General features: G+C 35.9%; 2 protein-coding genes across 7 annotated transcripts in view; both read left to right on the top strand.

The window, feature by feature from the left end:
- Positions 1-17667, top strand: part of LOC125763227 (polypeptide N-acetylgalactosaminyltransferase 5) — an 81069-nt gene that overhangs the window by 29726 nt on the left and 33676 nt on the right. For all 6 annotated transcript variants that reach the window (XM_049426096.1, XM_049426093.1, XM_049426092.1 and 3 more), the window contains exon 2: positions 6068-6608. In XM_049426096.1, coding sequence (XP_049282053.1) covers positions 6417-6608 — 192 coding nt within the window. In that variant the 5' untranslated portion in view covers positions 6068-6416. The remainder of the gene's footprint in view (positions 1-6067; positions 6609-17667) is intronic.
- Positions 15154-16549, top strand: LOC125763235 (uncharacterized). Its single transcript, XM_049426104.1, has 2 exons — positions 15154-16229; positions 16307-16549. Exons 1-2 carry the CDS (start codon positions 15540-15542, stop codon positions 16493-16495), a joined length of 879 nt encoding a protein of 292 aa, XP_049282061.1. The 5' UTR covers positions 15154-15539; the 3' UTR covers positions 16496-16549.

The raw sequence follows: 17667 nt of genomic DNA, 5'->3' as shown, positions 1-17667 counted from the left end.
CTAAGTGCGCCGTAGGAGGATAGTAACGTCAAGCAGCTGTAGTAATTTATTAGATTTCGAACGGAAGCAATATCGTTTCCGTGCTTCGGTTAGGTAGACATGTAGCTGACAATGGTTTTGGCTTGAAAGTATTGTGAACTATATGTAGAGTAACATCTGTTGGTCTAAAATGGTCAAACAATCTAGATATTGCAAAATATTGCAACGTTGTTTGCACAAAGGTTTTGTAAAACAAAAGTTGCATTATCATTCTGTTACATTTTGAAAAATCCAACATTTTATTTTGGTTTAGATTGTTTAATAAAAAGGCTCTTGATTTGTTCCTGTGTTGGGTTGTGTACAAAAGCTACGGTGTGAGCAGTTCCATCGTGTCATGCAAACATTTCACATCGTTCATAGGATCGTTGTGAAGCTGATAAGCGACTTTGTTCAAAAACAGCCTAATACCATCATTCGTAGGTACATCATTCGTACAGGTTGTTTAGAGTCTGCCTATGACTATGTTTGTTTCGGTTGTGGTTTTTCCTACTATTTTACTCAAACTATTCCTCGTCATGACTACCTCGTTTAGAAGTCCATAAATGCGTTTGCCAAGGACGTCCACTTTTTAACTCATCGTTGGTCGAAAGCGAAAGTAAAGTTTTATTTTTGTTTTGGCTAAAGTATATTTATCTTTCGGCTAAAAGTGCTGAGCGTGTATGTTGACGAAGAAACAGTTTCAATTTTTAATTACAGCAGTGGACTTACAAAGTGTTAGTCTTTTTTACTGTGTTTCGCATATGATAAGGTTCAGATAGATTCAGATAATCGGCTAAAGTTGGTTGTCCGTTTCGATGAAAATGGTTCATTGCTTTAAATCGAAAACAAGACAATTTTAATGGAAAGTTTTAATTTTCTTACGATCATAACAATATAAAATATTCATACATAAATTCATTCAATTCAATTCAATTCATTCATAAATGCAAAAAGAACGAGTATGTTTAAAGCTTTAACAACTTTTTTTGTGTTGAAAGAAAGAGATAATTTGTTAAGCTAATAGTTTTATCGGTTTTTATTTAAAGCTATCAACGAACAAAAGCTTCGAAAATACACAAAAAACTGAATAGATTTTCGCTGATAGTACGTGTGGTGTAGTTCAATGTTTTGTTTTTTGTTTTTACAAAGCCCCTTGTTACTTGTTTTAGTATTACTTTGAAATGCTGGAAATACACATAAATATTTGATTTCATTTAAAATATGTATTTCACCATGTTGCTTTCCATGTCGTTAAATATGCATAAACAACTACGTGATGTTTAACCGCATGGTGTCGCTATTGAGCTCGATATAACCTTTAAGGTAAAATGTATCAATTTAATTCCACCGTTAATGAGAGCAAGCAATTTACACCTCGTGAACCATGCTATTGTGATCACAACACACATGCAGTGATGTACCGTTGAGTAAATAGTATACCCAAAAAATATATACCGGGTATTTACTAAATATTCTTACCAGGTATTTTTCTTTTGGGTATTTATCGGGTATATGTATACATTTTTTGTTTTTACCTGGGTAAATATTGGGTATTTTCGAGCGGGAAAAGTAGCTCATCTTACATCAGAATAAAAAACGAACACCAGTGAGTTCGTTCATGACACGGTCGTAAAAATGGGAATTGTTGCAAGTATGGTTCTATTACATTTTGCCATGTATTAAAAATGCGAGGATATGTACAATAGTTTTTTTATATGAAAAACTGCAGATACAACAAGTTCTTTGAAATGATAGCGCCAACAACACCAGCAGCAGTGGAAAAATCATTTAGCAAATCATCGAGCTAGAAAGCTGACTTATTTTTCATACAATTATAACTTAAGTAAGCAAATGATTTCCTCAAATGTGATAGACGATCATCGCAGGAGTGATGATATTATAGATTTAGCAGACTCCGAGGATGATTAGCGAACAAAAGCTGTACATAGTCGTATCGCTGTATCGCTTTTTTCCCTGCAATGGCGAAGCCGTATTGCTGATATCTTATATTTTTAATTTTTCACGGTGTCAATTAATTTAATTAATTTGTTTACCTGAAAATTTCTATAATAAAGTATTTTTTTTTTTTTTTGCTCGGTTCGAACGGCCTGGCCGTATCAAGACTTATTTTACCACGTAGCAGGATAGTCAGTCCATGCTACGGGGGGACGGTCCGGATGGGATTTGAACCCGGTCCCTGCCGTGTGGACGGGCGCCGTTTTTCACATGCACCACCGGGCCGCCCCAATAATAAAATATTTGTTGATTTAAAAACTTGAAAAAAAAAAAATTTTTCACACAAACAAACCATCGTTTGCAATAAAAAAAACCGATATTAATGGATTTTTTCCCGAAATTGAAAATACCCGATTTGGTACATCATTGCACACATGCATAAAAAATCCTATAAACATTAGCCTAAAACACAATAATCTGATCAAACAACATCGCCAGAAATATGCGTGAAAAAATAATGTTGAGTATTATTTCTGTTTTACATATGTGTTCGGTATATTGAGCATGTAGATTATTTAATGTTCCCTTGCTTTCATGAAATATTAAAATGTTACTTTTTTCTGAAACTATATCATATAGTCTATTGTAATATTTTCAAAAAAATGTGTAACTATTGATGTTGATTTCCTTGTGTAACTAATGATGTTGATTGCATTTCATTTCTTTTTTATAGCTTTAGTTATAAAAATAAAGCTTGAGTTTAATATTACAAATAGGAATGAATATACATGTAGTTGAAGTATATTCCTCCACCTGTATTATAAAAAAAACCACTTCTGTGTTGTGGAAAATACTAAGTACAAGCTCCCGTTGCTCGCACAAGTGCACTTCTAGTTAAAAATTACCCGTTTTACTTGACCACCTAAAAGCGAGTGCAGTATTATGATTTCTAAAAAAAATCAAAGCAGAATAGACGTGTACCGTACCAAGGGTCTGCTGTAACTATGCTTGCGCTCCGGTGGTCATGTATTTGCATAAAATTACAACCGTCGTCGCGCGGCTTTTATTTAAATATCTTCAATCTCCTGAATAATCGCATCGCGCATATCCCAGACCCCCCCAACGGTATAACACAGCATAGAAAAAATACACCCGTTATTCGTTTTCCACGATGGATGTTTTATGCGCTTTGTGGCAGTTTTCGCTGGCCAAAATCGGCCAGCCCCGGGAAAAGCTCGTTCGTTTGGTTCCTCATGTTTTTGGTCGCGCGGCTCGCGTTCTCCGTTTGCACGGGTGATTATTTTTCCTGCTGACCTACCTTGCCCGGATGAAACTATTTTCTTTTACATTTGGAGCTATTCTGGGCATATAAAAAAATCGCCCAAGCTGTAAGCTGCAAATTTGCTGTGGAATGCATTTTCTCAGACGTTTGTTGCGTGGGGGTTTTAAGCTTTCATTCCACGGTACGGCATGCTGTTATTTTTCCGCCTTGTTTTTTGCACAAAAATGGTTTTCTAGGTTTAATGGTTTAGATTACGGTAGCTTCATACCTGAACAGACTCAACGTGGGATGCAGTTTTCTTTTAGCATAACACTGTTATTTGGCTGATCTTGTTTCATGAATTTTATTTTACACTATTTTATTTTATTTTATTTTATTTTACTATATTTTATTTTACTTTAATTTATTTTCTTTAAATAAATTATTCTGTATTTTCTGAGATTTTTTTTTCTTTTTTTGCATAACATGCATAAAATATAGCTTTCTTTTTTCTTCGGCTTGAAATAAGATGATGGTTCATTCGGTTGTACTATGAAACACCAGCGATCATTTCGCAAGAACATCTCTCATTAGTATTTGTCCACTCCAGTAGCTATCATTACGGAATTAAGAACATGATACGCAAATATATATAATCAGCAAATGGCAAATGATTTGTTTAATATAGGTTGAAATACCCGTCCAGATAGCATGATTAGACGGTACAGGTTTATTTCTATCTTTCGCACCTGATTACGGCAGGTACTGTGTTTATTTATACGGCGCCTGAGTAAATAACGATTAGGTCAAGCATTTTTGCTGATTAGGTACCCCTATACCAAAGCACACGTTAGCGTTAGCTTGCTTTTTTGTTTGTAAAGGGTCAGATGATGCTCTCTGGGTGATGATAGTCTTTTTTAGATTAGCTGAAACTGCCATTTTCCGTACGTACTGTTTTCTGTTTGTTGTGATTTGATTATGCTTCAGAATCCAGCATCTGTTAGCGTGATTAGTGTAATGGAAATCATCTCACTTGTTATAAATAAAGTATATGAACAAACAGTTTTATTCACTACACAATACTTTTTTATGAGTTTATCGTTTATGTTGTAATGCATCGTATAACATGTTTTAATTGTCAGTGTAAACATGAATTCTAATGTTCGTTTTTTATATTCTATTTCATTGCAGATTGATGCTATTCAGCAGCGACAGAAGAACCAACTGTATTGTTTTCAATGCTCAGAAATATGCAAACAAAATGTAAACATTCACACGACATGATTTTATTCCCGCTGTGAACGTACGATCAAATGATTATCATTAAAACAAAAGTTAACCGGACTACAGAATGGCTGTAAATTAAAACCATCTTCATCATCGTCACGAATTTGTACGATAATCATCATTATCGTCATCATCGGCAGTACCACCATCAACAGATATGAAACACGGAGTGGCGTTGACCAACATCGTGTAGGCGTTACGGAAACCTTCCGTTACTAATTATTCATCGGAAACGCATTAAAATTCATTCGGACAGCCACATGGTGCTGGCTCCCACTGCCCAAAACATGTACATCTATGTACCATACTATGACATGTACTATGTACTTCTGCTTTCTTCGTAGTGACTCGACAACAAACTGTTTTGTGGGGTCGGGACAAACCTAAAACGGGGCTGACGTACATTACGGTTAGATTCAGATTAATTCACTTTGTATCATTCTCCATTGTTTCGATGTCGTAAAGTACTCTTTTGTATGGACGTTAGGTTTTGTGGCTTATTGCTTTGGTACATAGGTATTAAATAAGGTAAAGGAAAACAAAAACATGCGTTGCAACAATGATTTCATCTGCGAGGAAAGCTTTGTTTCAAAAATGCACATATCGAAAATTTTTCAGCATTTATGAACATCTTTCCTTTCTAGTTTGTTTACTGTTCGCAGCTTCGTTTATATAAGCAAATAGGCATTTCGGTAAACAATATACATATGCTCAAATATGGTCTCCCGTAGTAATAAAAATGATTAGAATAATTAATAACCATGAGGTGCTTTTAGCTTGCGATTAATATAAAACAAACTAGCTCAACCACTTCACTTCACGCATAGTTTTTCACAACCGTTTTAGTATTTTGAGAGTATTTTCCAAACAACAAATTTTTAATTCTTTTTTAATTAACGTAAACCCCCATTCTATGATACTCTAAACGTAGTTGCTTATCGTTCATTTTTACCGATATGTAGCATAACAACTACATTTTTTTGTAGCTTGAATGAAGGGTATGTTTTGTTTGGTTGCACATAAAATTCCGCACCTAACTTCGATTGCAGCCTTTGCATTTTTGAGAGTGCACTCACTCACCGGAAGTGGATAGAAAAGCTCTATCGTTTGCGTGTGCATTGTTGGTGAAAGTGTACTTGTTAGGTTCACCGTGCGGTGTTTTGTTGTTTAAAGATAAATATTTAATTTACCTTGTAAACTCTAAATTAGCTTCCGGGGAAGAAGTTTCCATGTTATCACAAGTGCGCTTTTCTTGCACGCTGGTACGATAGTACTCCGTGCAATTATCGGTTATATTGTATGTAACGCTTTAACTGGTTGTAGTCACGATTACTAAAGAAATGCAATACAATTAAAGCAAAATAAGTACTTCGGTTCTATTATTAAAAAGTATTTGGGTTTTATTATTCAATTTAGTTAATTACAATACAAGTGCTCATATTTTATAGTTTAAAATTAACAATATATAAGTATAAAATGTGATTGTGTGCTAAACAACAAATAATCATTTATTTTTGTTTATTTTTTAAACTATCAATACGCTAGCTTCCACAATTTTTGAAAAGATCGAAAATGTAATGAACGAATGTTGAATCGTGTCGTGTGTGTAATTATAAGTGTGTTTTAGCTTTTTTTTGTCCGTAGCAATAAGAAGCGTGTAATTATGTTACTAATGGATGTGCAATAATGTTCAGCAGCATCGATAAATTGTAACAGTCAAACCACAGAAGAGAAATTTGTGCAACTCTTCCCGGTGCAGGCGTATTCCGTAGAGCAGTTAGCAAGTGCGCGGAGTGTTAATGTTGATGTTTATTTAGTGCTTGTGTATGTGCGTTCCTCACATCTCCATTTGTGTGAGATAAGTGAATAAGGGGAAGAAAGTGTGCAAATTAAAATGTCCGTTGTCAGCTTAAATAGAATGTTTCGGGGGAAGCTTCGCACGAATACCTGCCGAATCGTAGTGCTGACTTCACTCGTGTGGCTGTTGATCGATGTGATACTGATAGTAAAATATGCCGACTGTCCCAGTACGGGTGTTGGTTCAAGCTGGCTTTGCAAGCGAAACAGTGGAACTTATGACGTCGAGGTAAGTTGAACAATTTTTATTCAATTCTGCTGTACCGAAACCCAACATCAGAGAAATGTTTTATAACCTTTTTTTTTGGATTTATTATCACTATATAAGGAGTTTTGTAGTGTAATTTTTGAAAATGAATTACTATGAAATAGCTTTTTTCCACACATATTAATCATGTCACATATATTATGATAAAAAACGTTTTACGTAGAGCAACAAAAATATCTCTTGTTTTTACGAACAAGTTTATCGATTTATCATTTTTTGCTATGCTAAAAAGTGAGATATTTTCATCAAAAAGCAACAAATTTAGCTGAGTTTAATAAAAAAAGAACAGAGAAAAAAACAGATGGGACATCGTTGATTCGTTTTATCTTTGGTTGGGAAAATGGATGTGATGCTATCGATCACAGCACCTTTCGAACCGGAAAGGATCATCACCGTGACAGAGGTAGGGGCGGTACTGGTGTGGATGTTGAATGTATATTTTTAGGTTCGCAACATCAAAATTGGAACGGTATCCGGATGTTGGTCCTTTTCGTATTCCAGTTGCGGTACATTCAGCAACCGAGAAAATTACATAAATCAATAACTAAACCCTTTTATCGCTGAACATGAAGGTAGAGAAAATTAATGTGTGTATGTGTGTGTACCTAGCGACCACTTTATCAAACAGAGGACTTCAGAGCCATTTGATTAATCTAGGAAAGTTTTCATCTGACCTGGAGTTTGATGTACACCGGACGCTGGGGAATGGGAAGGAGAAGGATCGATGCTAAACAAATCTCAAACTATATATTTTAAGTTTTGATTATTTTGTGTCGATTATTTCCGTAGAATGCCTCATTCAATTAGTGTTTCGATGTGGAAGCTGCATATTGAATTCATCTAACAAATGTATTCTTGGGAATGTTGATCATCATATCCGTCCGGACTCAACCCAGACGAAGTGAAGAGCAAGTGTAATAGAAACATCTCCTTTTTGCTAATAATTATGAGTTTATATTACAAAAAGATATTTCTTTAAGTATACGGGTATATTTTACTTTGTAGTTAATGATTGCTAATAACCCTTTGTGCTAATAATTGTTCGTGGATCGAACTTTATCTAAATGGCAATACCTCATAGAAAGGGCTTAACTGCAAAGTTTTTAAACACTTTTTTAATCAAAACTATGAACAGATTTAATTCCCAAGATTTATATTTCATTACATGTAACTGTGGTAAAATTTTCAGTTTTTAATTTTTTTTAAGAAATTATTTTCCCACAACCTTTTGTCCGAATGAGTGATGAGAAGGATGAAATTGTTAAGAATCTATGAATTAAAACAGTTGCGCAACAACTGCCGCGGGATGTAAATTTACTTAAAGAATGTTTGTGCAAGCATAATAAAGAATATAAAACGGTAAAATGTACAAGAATCATTTTAAGCAAAATTGTCCTTGCACACAATGTCCTTGTTGCGTTAAGATCGACTGTTGTAGAATGAAATCTCGTTGCGGTTACGCCAGGCAACACTGTAATAATAATAATAACTCTGTCCGGGTGGCACGAGCGGCTGCTGCAGTAAATGTTGATTCAGATAGAGTTGTATGAGTGGGCTTCACGCGCCAAAGAAAGGTTACGGTTCAAAAGAAGTCCCTGACTTCATTAGCATAAATTATGAGTGGGAAGGATACGTCAGCTGGTTGTTTTTTGTTTTACTTTATTTTGCAAAGAAACCTTTTCATTGCCAGCAGTTTATTTATTTGTAGATGTTGTTGCAATTTTGTATCTAAATTTTGTTTTCTTTTCAAAAATAAGTTTTTATCTTCTATTAAAATTATAGTATTTAAATAAAATTGCTATATTAAACAGTAAATTGCTAATTTTTTTAGAATAACATAAAACTTTTGTTTTTTTATTTAATGTTTTTTTTGTTTAATTCGCTAAATCGGTTTGCTTGTAGTTTACAAAAAAACTATAATACAATCACAAACAATTTTGCCTTCCTGACAGAACGTTTATAGCGGAACACATTTATAACTTACCGGTTGTGTTAATTAAAAGTAACCGGCGAATGAGAAATAATTAAATAGTTCATATTTTATTATGCGAAATAGCAAAAAGAAACACTCTAGAAAGGTGTTGGAATCATTTATAAAAAGAAAAGGTGAAGATGAATGAAGGTACAATTGCAACATATTATGCTTTCACATAGTTTGTCGGTGCCGTTGTGTGTTTCGTCCGTTCAGCATATGCTCAATAAGGTACCTTAAGCCTCATAATGTATGAACCCTGCGTAGCTAGAGGGATTTGGGCTGCAAGTTCAAAAGGACACTCGAGAATGAACTGTTGCACCCACTGGCTCCTGACTGGTTGGCTGTGTTTTTGGTCGTGCTTTGCTGGTCGCGTAATCAAGTTATTGCGACTGCACTTGACGCAAAATGCATCCCGCGCATTACCGTACCACCGGACCCTGCCCGTGGGTGGTGTGGCAAATAGAGACGCAAATGTTTTGCCTTTTAATTAGTGCGGAAATAAAGGTACATAAACGTACAGTGAATGCATAATTCACCGAAGTGCACACTGTTGAGCGTTGAGCAGTGTGCATTGGCCATTAACGTTCGCCTGCAGGATTCGTTCGCTCACCATGGCGTTTGTTGGCTTGAGTTGACATGGCTTCTTAACTGCCTCGAGTCCATCGAAACAGGAAGGATTTTGCTGCGTCAAACAGCAGTGCCGGTGTGGTTGGTTCCACCTGCGGGTGGAATGATAAAAATGCATAGCAGTGATGGTTATTATAGCGTCAGCTTAAGCTTTGCTTTCAAAATCATGGCATTAACATGAGTTTATGTGCGTTTGCATTATAAATGTTAAGGTTCGCACTTGGTATTGCAATACCGGACTGAAGCATTGAAAAACGGAACAATAAAATGTAGTGGGCCGATCCCGTTTATTATTAATGAATAAAATGCTGTAAAATGACTGTATTATGATTGAATTGAAGGCGATCAATGAAACTTTCAACCAGTTTGTTGTCGTGTAGGCGTCTAGTGGCTTATCCGCTATCTGCTTTTTATATAAATTTTTTGGCCATCTTGGCCGTAACTATTTTTTTTCTAGAAGCCAACTTGGTTCGTGAAATTAAGCTTCAATTATTTTATTAATAAATACTTCGATCATCTGTACGACAACTGTCAACACAAACATATATTTCAAAGTTGTTTTGCAAAATCAATTCATGTTTGATATACTCTAAATATATTAAGGCCCGGGGCGGCCCGGTGGTGCATGTGATAAACGGCGCCAGTCCACACGGCCGGACCGGGTTCAAATCCCATCCGGACCGTCACCCCGTACCAAGGACTGATTATCCGGCTACGTGGTAAAATAAGTCTTGATACGGCCAGGCCGTTCTAACCGAGCAAAAAAAAAAAAAAAAAATAGAATTGACATTTACTCGAATGTTTGGCGAATGACTTTCTTGTTAAGTTTTAGTTTTCTAATTTAAATCATTATAAATTGAAGCATTAATCAAATGTTTACAATTTGTACTAAATTGTCTACTTTCCCAAGTGCCATTTTCTTAGGTTTTCTAAAAAAAAATTAATGTCTATTTATCTCCAAGGAACATAAACACAATATAAATGATACGAACAAAGCGAGTCGTGTAATTTTTTTGCACTTTTTGTTACTTTATAACATAAACATAACGACAAGCTCACACTCTACATCTGCTGATAATGGTAATAATATTTCAATAATATCATAATTGCGCCCTATTACTCACAGATGATTAAAATACAGAAGCTCGACCGTTAGAATGCTTCAACCGGAATGTGGTCCATCTCGTATTTATCTTTCCTCCATCTTTGCTCATAAGAAAAAGGACAAAGCAAACGAATACACTCTTGGGGGGTCCTTTATGTTGTATTCCCCCCCTTTTTTACATGGAGTGACATTGTACTCGTAACTTCTAAAACAGCCAGGTTGCGGCCCGCTGGGTTATGGTTTTTGTGCAGATAAAAAGCATAAATTTCCGCTCGAAGGTGCCTTGAGATAAAATGACAAACTCGCATCCTTTACACCTGCGCTGCGTTCCTTAACTTTGCTGCAATGAAATCGTACACACAGCTCTTGTGTTACAAACCTCGAGAACAATCAGGCTACAAACAACAACCGCGAGAACACAGTTAGCGTTAGTAGCGGGGTAGCGAGTAAATTATGATAATTTTTGGCACCCACACCATAAAAGAACACTGCCCCTGCACCTTGTTAACCACGTTCGTTGTAAAACATTAAACGAAAAGATTAAAAAAACGGAAAACCCTGGTAGAGAGAGAGGCGGATAAACAAATGCCACGGTGCAGGGAAAAGAAGGGCGAGCAGAAGTCCGTCCTTTGTCATTCAGGTTTGGTCAGGTGAGACAGACGATCAAAATGAATCTCTAGCACCATCTTCCTTTTATCATTTGTGATGGTGAAGAAGGAAGTAAAGAAAAGTCCTTTTTAAAGAAAAACAGACGGAATAACAGGCGATATAAGCAAATTTTTTGCACTTGTTGGAAATGAATCCTTCACTGAGGCTAGTTAAATTGTTGGACAATGATTTGACACAACAGGTTTTTGGTTATTGTTTATATTTTTTTTGTTCTGGAAGTTAAGTAATTTTTCTTTTATTAGTAAAGATGCCGAGAAGGTCGTGTCTGATAATAACAAAAATATGTCAAATAAATTATTGTAGACAAAAATATATTACATTGATGTTGGTATATTTTCTACACACATTAAACATAAAATTAACACAAATTAAAATTTCATTATATCATTAAACAATTACCTAAGTATTTTTACGGAATGACGCAAAGACTCAAAATATTTTGTTTCCTCTGATCAAACCGTACCGCACCACTTTTTAGGAAAGTGATAATAATTTTTAACAAGGAGGAAATGATAGATGTTCCACTGATTAGGCAATGTAAGAAGACTTGTCTTGTCAAAAGAAACTCCACAAAAGATGGTATCAATTATTCGTTTGTCTTGTGCCGGTATTGGTTGTTCTTGGCAGATGATAAGATTAAAAGTATTTTATTATGATAGGTTGGGCACGGCTGGTGATTATTTTATGTGCTTTATTTCGAACCCAGTTCGCCCCAGTGCCCAGCTGCCTTTGGTGCAAAATGCTCATACCACCATCATAAATTGATCGTAAATTGGTTCCGTTCCGATGGCACGATTACAGTAAGACGCTTTATCCGGCGAAAAGAAAAAAAAACTCGACGATGTGGTTTACTTTGAATGGAACGGTTCGACACAGTCTTCCGTAACCATGATGAAGTGATGCATGATTTAAAATCCTAATGAACGTTATAATGTACGATGGTTTTATCTCAGCCATCGCCAACTCCTAGCGGTAATAATACTGTCAACTAATAATTTAGTCGATTAAAATGAAAACGCATGATTGCGACAGACTTAGATTGATTTTTTTAAGTTTGCAAACATTTTTTTTTATTGTAAATTAAATTTAAGTGCTAATTGTCAATTGTCCTTTGTATTCAAATGTCATTTTGACATTGAATGCATATACAACATAAAAGAGTACTTGTTTGCTCTTTAATTACTTACTCAAGTTCTAGCAAATGAATAACAACAAATAGATGGTATTATTAATATCATTAAAAAATTAAAACCACTAACCACCATTTAGTCGCTTTATTCCGAAATACTTTTGACATCAAACCCATTTTTAATATTCACAAAATGCGGGCAATGCAAGGTATCTTAAAGGCTACTTCTTAATTAACAAGATCGTATTCTTTAATTAGTACCAATGCCTAGAAATTGCGGGATGCGAAAAGTTTTATATTCATTCGTTCTTGTCCTTTAAAAAGCAACACTTTCCAAGGGGGGATGCGGTCCGTTGGAGAGCAAACCAACACCAACACCCTAGCAGTTCACCCTTTTTCTGACAAATTTACTCTGAAATATCGTTCGGGTGATTGTCAATTACCATCAACGGGTTGCAAATTGGATTTGCTTCATAAAGTTCATCTTGTTTCTCATTGCAAAAACCTCCATCTCTCCCGTCCATCCGTTCAAGGCCGGTTGGATGGAGGTTTGCAAATGGTGTCGCGCGATCAGACAAAATGAGTGAAGTTTTTCCTGCCTTTCACCTTCGCTATTGAAAATTGGGCAACGTGGACCGAACGAGATGCGGTCGGGGAAACAATGTTTCGTTTAATTCACCTTCTTTTCTTTCCCATGATTGCCGTTTTCCTAGGTTTTTAACTCCCACTGCACTGTCCCTGGGTTCAGTTCATTTCCCGCCAGATGTCACCGGCGGCTGTACCTCGATGCTTGGTTGAATCGAGTGTACAATGGTGTGTTGGCTGAGAGTAGACAAAAATTCAATCAAAACTTTTCCCCAGCTGTTTTCCCTATTCGTGCATTGCACAGTTAAGGCGTCAAGTTGAGAAGACGATGGGGATGACCATTAAGTGTGTGGCAGCTATTGCTGACCATCGGTAGGAGGATGTGCGTTAACTAGACATGGAGATCGTGTAGTGAAAGACGAGATGCTAAACTCTTGTTTCGAGTACTTAAATTGCGATGAAAATTGCAATTCTCTTCTACGTATTCAAAAAAAAAGTGCGAGCTTCATGCTTTCCCTGACTTATTGTGCAATTTGAAGCAGTTTGAGGAAGAAAAAGTGGAACTAGTGCATTTTCAGAAATAGAAATGCAAGCAAAACAGAAACTCAGTGGTATAAGCTCATGCTTTAGACAATCAAACAACACAATTCTGCGTTAGAATAGGAACTTTTGAAATTGAGATGTTGGTGGTGTCTACTCTTCGATTAAAACTTTCTCCTTTTAATTGGTAACGGAAATATTTGTGGAATGTATAGCAATAGGAATTAAAGAAAAATGTTGGTTCTATGGATAGTTTAGTATACTAAAAACAATTAAAAATATTTAAGAATTCATATGAAATATGCATGTGTTTTTTTGCATGTGTTTTAAAAATGGAGATTGAACGACAAAGCAGATTTGCTCAATTTTTTTCCTAATATTGTTCTGCAAGTTGGCGTAGGGGCAGCGATCTAATAATTTCTGAGCCGTTCAATAATCCTACAAAAAGAACAATCATTGCAAAAAATGATGGATGATTGAATGATGGAAAATAAAATGGTAAATTTTATTGTTGAGCCGCAACACCATCTTAAACGTTTCACTTGCTCTTTCGTTTCGTCTTTTCGATTACCGATAAGCATCATCATGATCGTTGATTATTCCACAGCATTAACTCGATTGACTTACGGCCCAGAGTGTAAGATGTATACATGCCGAGCAGTAACAACACCAAAAATGGTGGGTGGATTGTAATATCGGTATAGAATAGCATTGTTGAAAAAAAAAATTTACTTTTTACCGTGGTTTTCCGATGCTACAATTGCACCTGATCGAATGGGCGATTAATTCGAGTGATGAAAATGGATTTTAAATGGCAGTAAATGGGCTATGCTTCGCTGAGCTTGGATGGTATTGTGGACTTGTGTGAGTATAAATTACCGTGCCAAAATAGATATTATCGCGTTTGTGTTGTATTGCTACTTTTTTTTCCTTCTGGATGACGAAAAAAGTGTTTTTAATAGTTGGAAGAAATTTTTTTCAATATGTTACTAGAAAAGTCTGAATGTGTTACACATAACTCACATAATAAGCATTGGAGTTGGAATATACTTTATTGTTTATTGGAGATCGTACTACAGAATATAAATGTAAAAATCATTATTTCAACTACCTTAGGACTATTTAATCCCAAATCTAATAATGTGTAATTAATAGCAAACAATTTCCAAAATATATTCTGTTATACAAATTTGGTATTCATTTCAATATCATAGACTTGTAACAGCATTTACTCACATTTATGTAAAATATTTATTGTACAATAAAATCTCAACAATTCTAGTGATATCCTCGATGACCAAACTAAGTCCGTTGTGTGTCATATGGAATTTAGTGGTTAGCGGGTCCAGTATGCGATTTATTATAAATGAATCGTTTTTCACCGCGCTGCCGAGGAATGTACTAGCTTTGTGGTTGCTTTGTAGTTGCTTAATTAACTCCGTTTCGAGTTGGTTGCCCTTCGATGATGTTTTGTGAATGATTTGATGATGAATTTTTGATGTTATGGACACTAATTTATTGCGCCCAGGTTAGCATATGCACGGCTGCATTTTTAATTGCAATGTTATGTCGCACCATGTTTATAAACAGCAGTATGAAAGTACTTACAAAATCTCTGGGCATTGCATCATTCACTGTGTCACATTAACACTACTAATGAATAATTGAAGGTGAAATTATAATGGCGGAAGGCTTTGATGTAATCACAGTTTTATTACTTAGTACAAAATACTAATAAACACATTGAATCAAATTGCAATATATGTATACGCCTAAAGCACATAGTAACGCACTCTACAACTTGAGACTTATCTAAAACTTGTACATCGTTTAGGTTATTTGTATTTAATATCAGTTTTCTTTGTTTTGTCTATTGACTTCTTAAAAAGAACAGTTTATACTAATATTCCACTGCAGTACCAATTATAGTCAACAGTAAACTTCTTAAATTTCACTTCTTCTTGAGATGAAGCACCACTTCCTAAACTGACGTGTCGTCTTTAGGATTCGACAAAAGTCTGATGTCGGTTGGTGGAATTGGAACAATCGGATGCACTTGTTTAAATAATCTGTTATTACCAATACAATCAGAGAGGAACATCATATGTGTTAAGTTTTGGATGAATTCTTCGAACCAATACGGTACAGAGTTCATTACTCAACGACTTGTGGAAACTAGGTTTACGGCCATTTTACTGAGAGTTGCAGATTAGTTAAGTATTGGGTCTTCAAGACATCGTGCGTTCGTTCGTGCTTTCTACCATGTTCTGCCACCGGTTTACCATTCAGTGTCTAATTTCTATATTAGTGTTACTCTGCTATATAGAGGAATGTTACGGAAAAGATAAAAAGCTATTCAAAGCTGATCAAAAGTTGCCCCTTCCCGACATTACGCCTCTAACTGGTACCCTACACGGCCATATTGAAAAGTTCAAGCAGTTGCGTGATGATTTAAAGGCCCTGCAGAACAGTAAAGCGGATCAAAACCCGATGACGTTTTTCCGCGAAACAATGCGCATCATGCAAGGGCTGCAGGCGTTGGGTAAAGACTGGAAGGATATTGAACAGATTCAAAACAGTTCTGCCCGAGACTTCCAACAGGTTCTGGAAGAGATGGATCCAATGTGTGGTCAAATAAAGCCTCGTGCTGCTGTCTATGAAATTAAATTACGTTGCATGTACACCAATTTGGGTGGCAACCCGTACTACATTGTAGGACCGCTTAAGCAAGAGCAGGTGAATCGTATACCATTCGTCGTGGATATGTATCATGATTTTCTGACGCAGGCCGAAGTAAAGCACGCAAACGAAACGCGTCAAGTCGAACCAAGTGTTCGTCGCCGTCTACAAACTGTCGTTCCAAATTTGTTCAACGTGGCCGTGCGGGAAGCAGGCGAGAATGGCTACAATGGTTCACACGTGAAACACCGTGGCTACAGTATGGTGCTCTATGTAAGTTAGCATGTCGTACGATTTAAGAACTAGAAATTATAAAATTCATTTTATTCGTATTTTTGTGTGCGTTTTAGCTGGAATCATACTTCAATGCAGGCGTGACAATATTTCCCGAAGGTATCTTTACGGTGTCTCCAAGGAGCGGTAGTCTAGTTGTCACTAAAGCGCATCCATCAATCTGTCCGTCCAGTCATCCTTTGAATGTTATTACAAATTTTGACATCGCTGCTAAGAAACAAAAGATCTCCAAAGAAAAGATGTAGAGAGCGAAAAGTATGATACATGGAAATAAAATAATGAAATTTATCATCGTTGTACAGATTGCATTTGGGCGTTAACACTAGAACCGCCAATGGGACTTTTTTGTCCCATCGCACTCGAAAAAGGTGTGTTATTCCGCTTGCCGTCGTGATAACCCTTTGAATTTTTTTGACATTTATTTATTTTAAACTATCTTTCGAATGCACTTATAAAAAATTTTGTATTCCATATGGTACTTTAAAAAAATCATTTCCAACCTAGAACCGCCATATGGGACATTTTTGTCCCATAGGCAAAATACGTTGTGACGCCTGGTATCCCTGCTGCCAACGAGTGACGGATGTGTCGTCAATAGGATGTCAAGGGATGTCAATAAGAATAGAACAGTAAAAGTGCGCGAAAGTATTCAACTACATACGTGCTTTTACTTTTGTTTACTTCGAGCTTAATTTTTCGCTGTCATCAATCGACTAGTCTATATAAGCACTTCGACTTGCCGGCTTGCTTGGTCGCTTTGTTTTGAATACTTTTTATTATTGATTAAGTTGCTAATAAAGCTTTGTTATTGCTAATTGTGATGCCTATTAGTTATTTAACCACCAAAAACCCTTAGGTAATAATTTAATATGTCTAAATATGTATACATAACGTATGGGACAAAATTGTCCCATATGGCGGTTCTAGTAAGGTTGAAAAGTTCGGCGGTTCTAGTGTTAACACAACATTATTCGTAGAATTGGATTTTGTTTCGAACCGATCAAGGGTTGAGTATGCTGGGTACGTGTGGTACAAGTAAAGATTAAAACATAATTTTAGATTTGACCCTTTTTTGATGTACAATTTAACTAAAGAAGATGGTAATTTGTTTTATGTTTTTTTCCTTTTTTTCATGACATAGCGTCGTTTCTATCTGGGATATTTTAAATGTTTTTAGATCTGCTGGATTCACGTTTTCACGTTTTTCTTTAATATTCCACTCCTTGCAATAAGGCATACAGTTGATATAAAACATCACTCATTTGAAGATGTTATTAGAATCTGTTAAGGTTCTCAGTTAATGGAAACAAAAAAGGTTATACAAACTCACAGTTTTTCGATAACTTTTCTTTCGTTTAGTTTTGGAGGAGAGTTCTCGGTTGACCCGTTTAATAAGTTTTAAGTTGAGCGCCCCTGG

This window comes from Anopheles funestus, chromosome 2RL (genome assembly GCF_943734845.2).
Source record: "Anopheles funestus chromosome 2RL, idAnoFuneDA-416_04, whole genome shotgun sequence".
Taxonomy (NCBI): Eukaryota; Metazoa; Arthropoda; class Insecta; order Diptera; family Culicidae; genus Anopheles; species Anopheles funestus.
The sequence above is the reverse complement of the archived record's forward strand: the minus strand, read 5'-3'. Positions and strand labels throughout refer to the sequence as shown.

Coding starts and splice junctions, on each gene's coding strand:
- LOC125763235 (XM_049426104.1), top strand. CDS start 15,540: ATGTTCTGCCACCGGTTTACCATTCAGTGTCTAATTTCTATATTAGTG. Junction 16,230..16,306: donor GCTACAGTATGGTGCTCTAT/GTAAGTTAGCAT, acceptor TGTGCGTTTTAG/CTGGAATCATACTTCAATGC.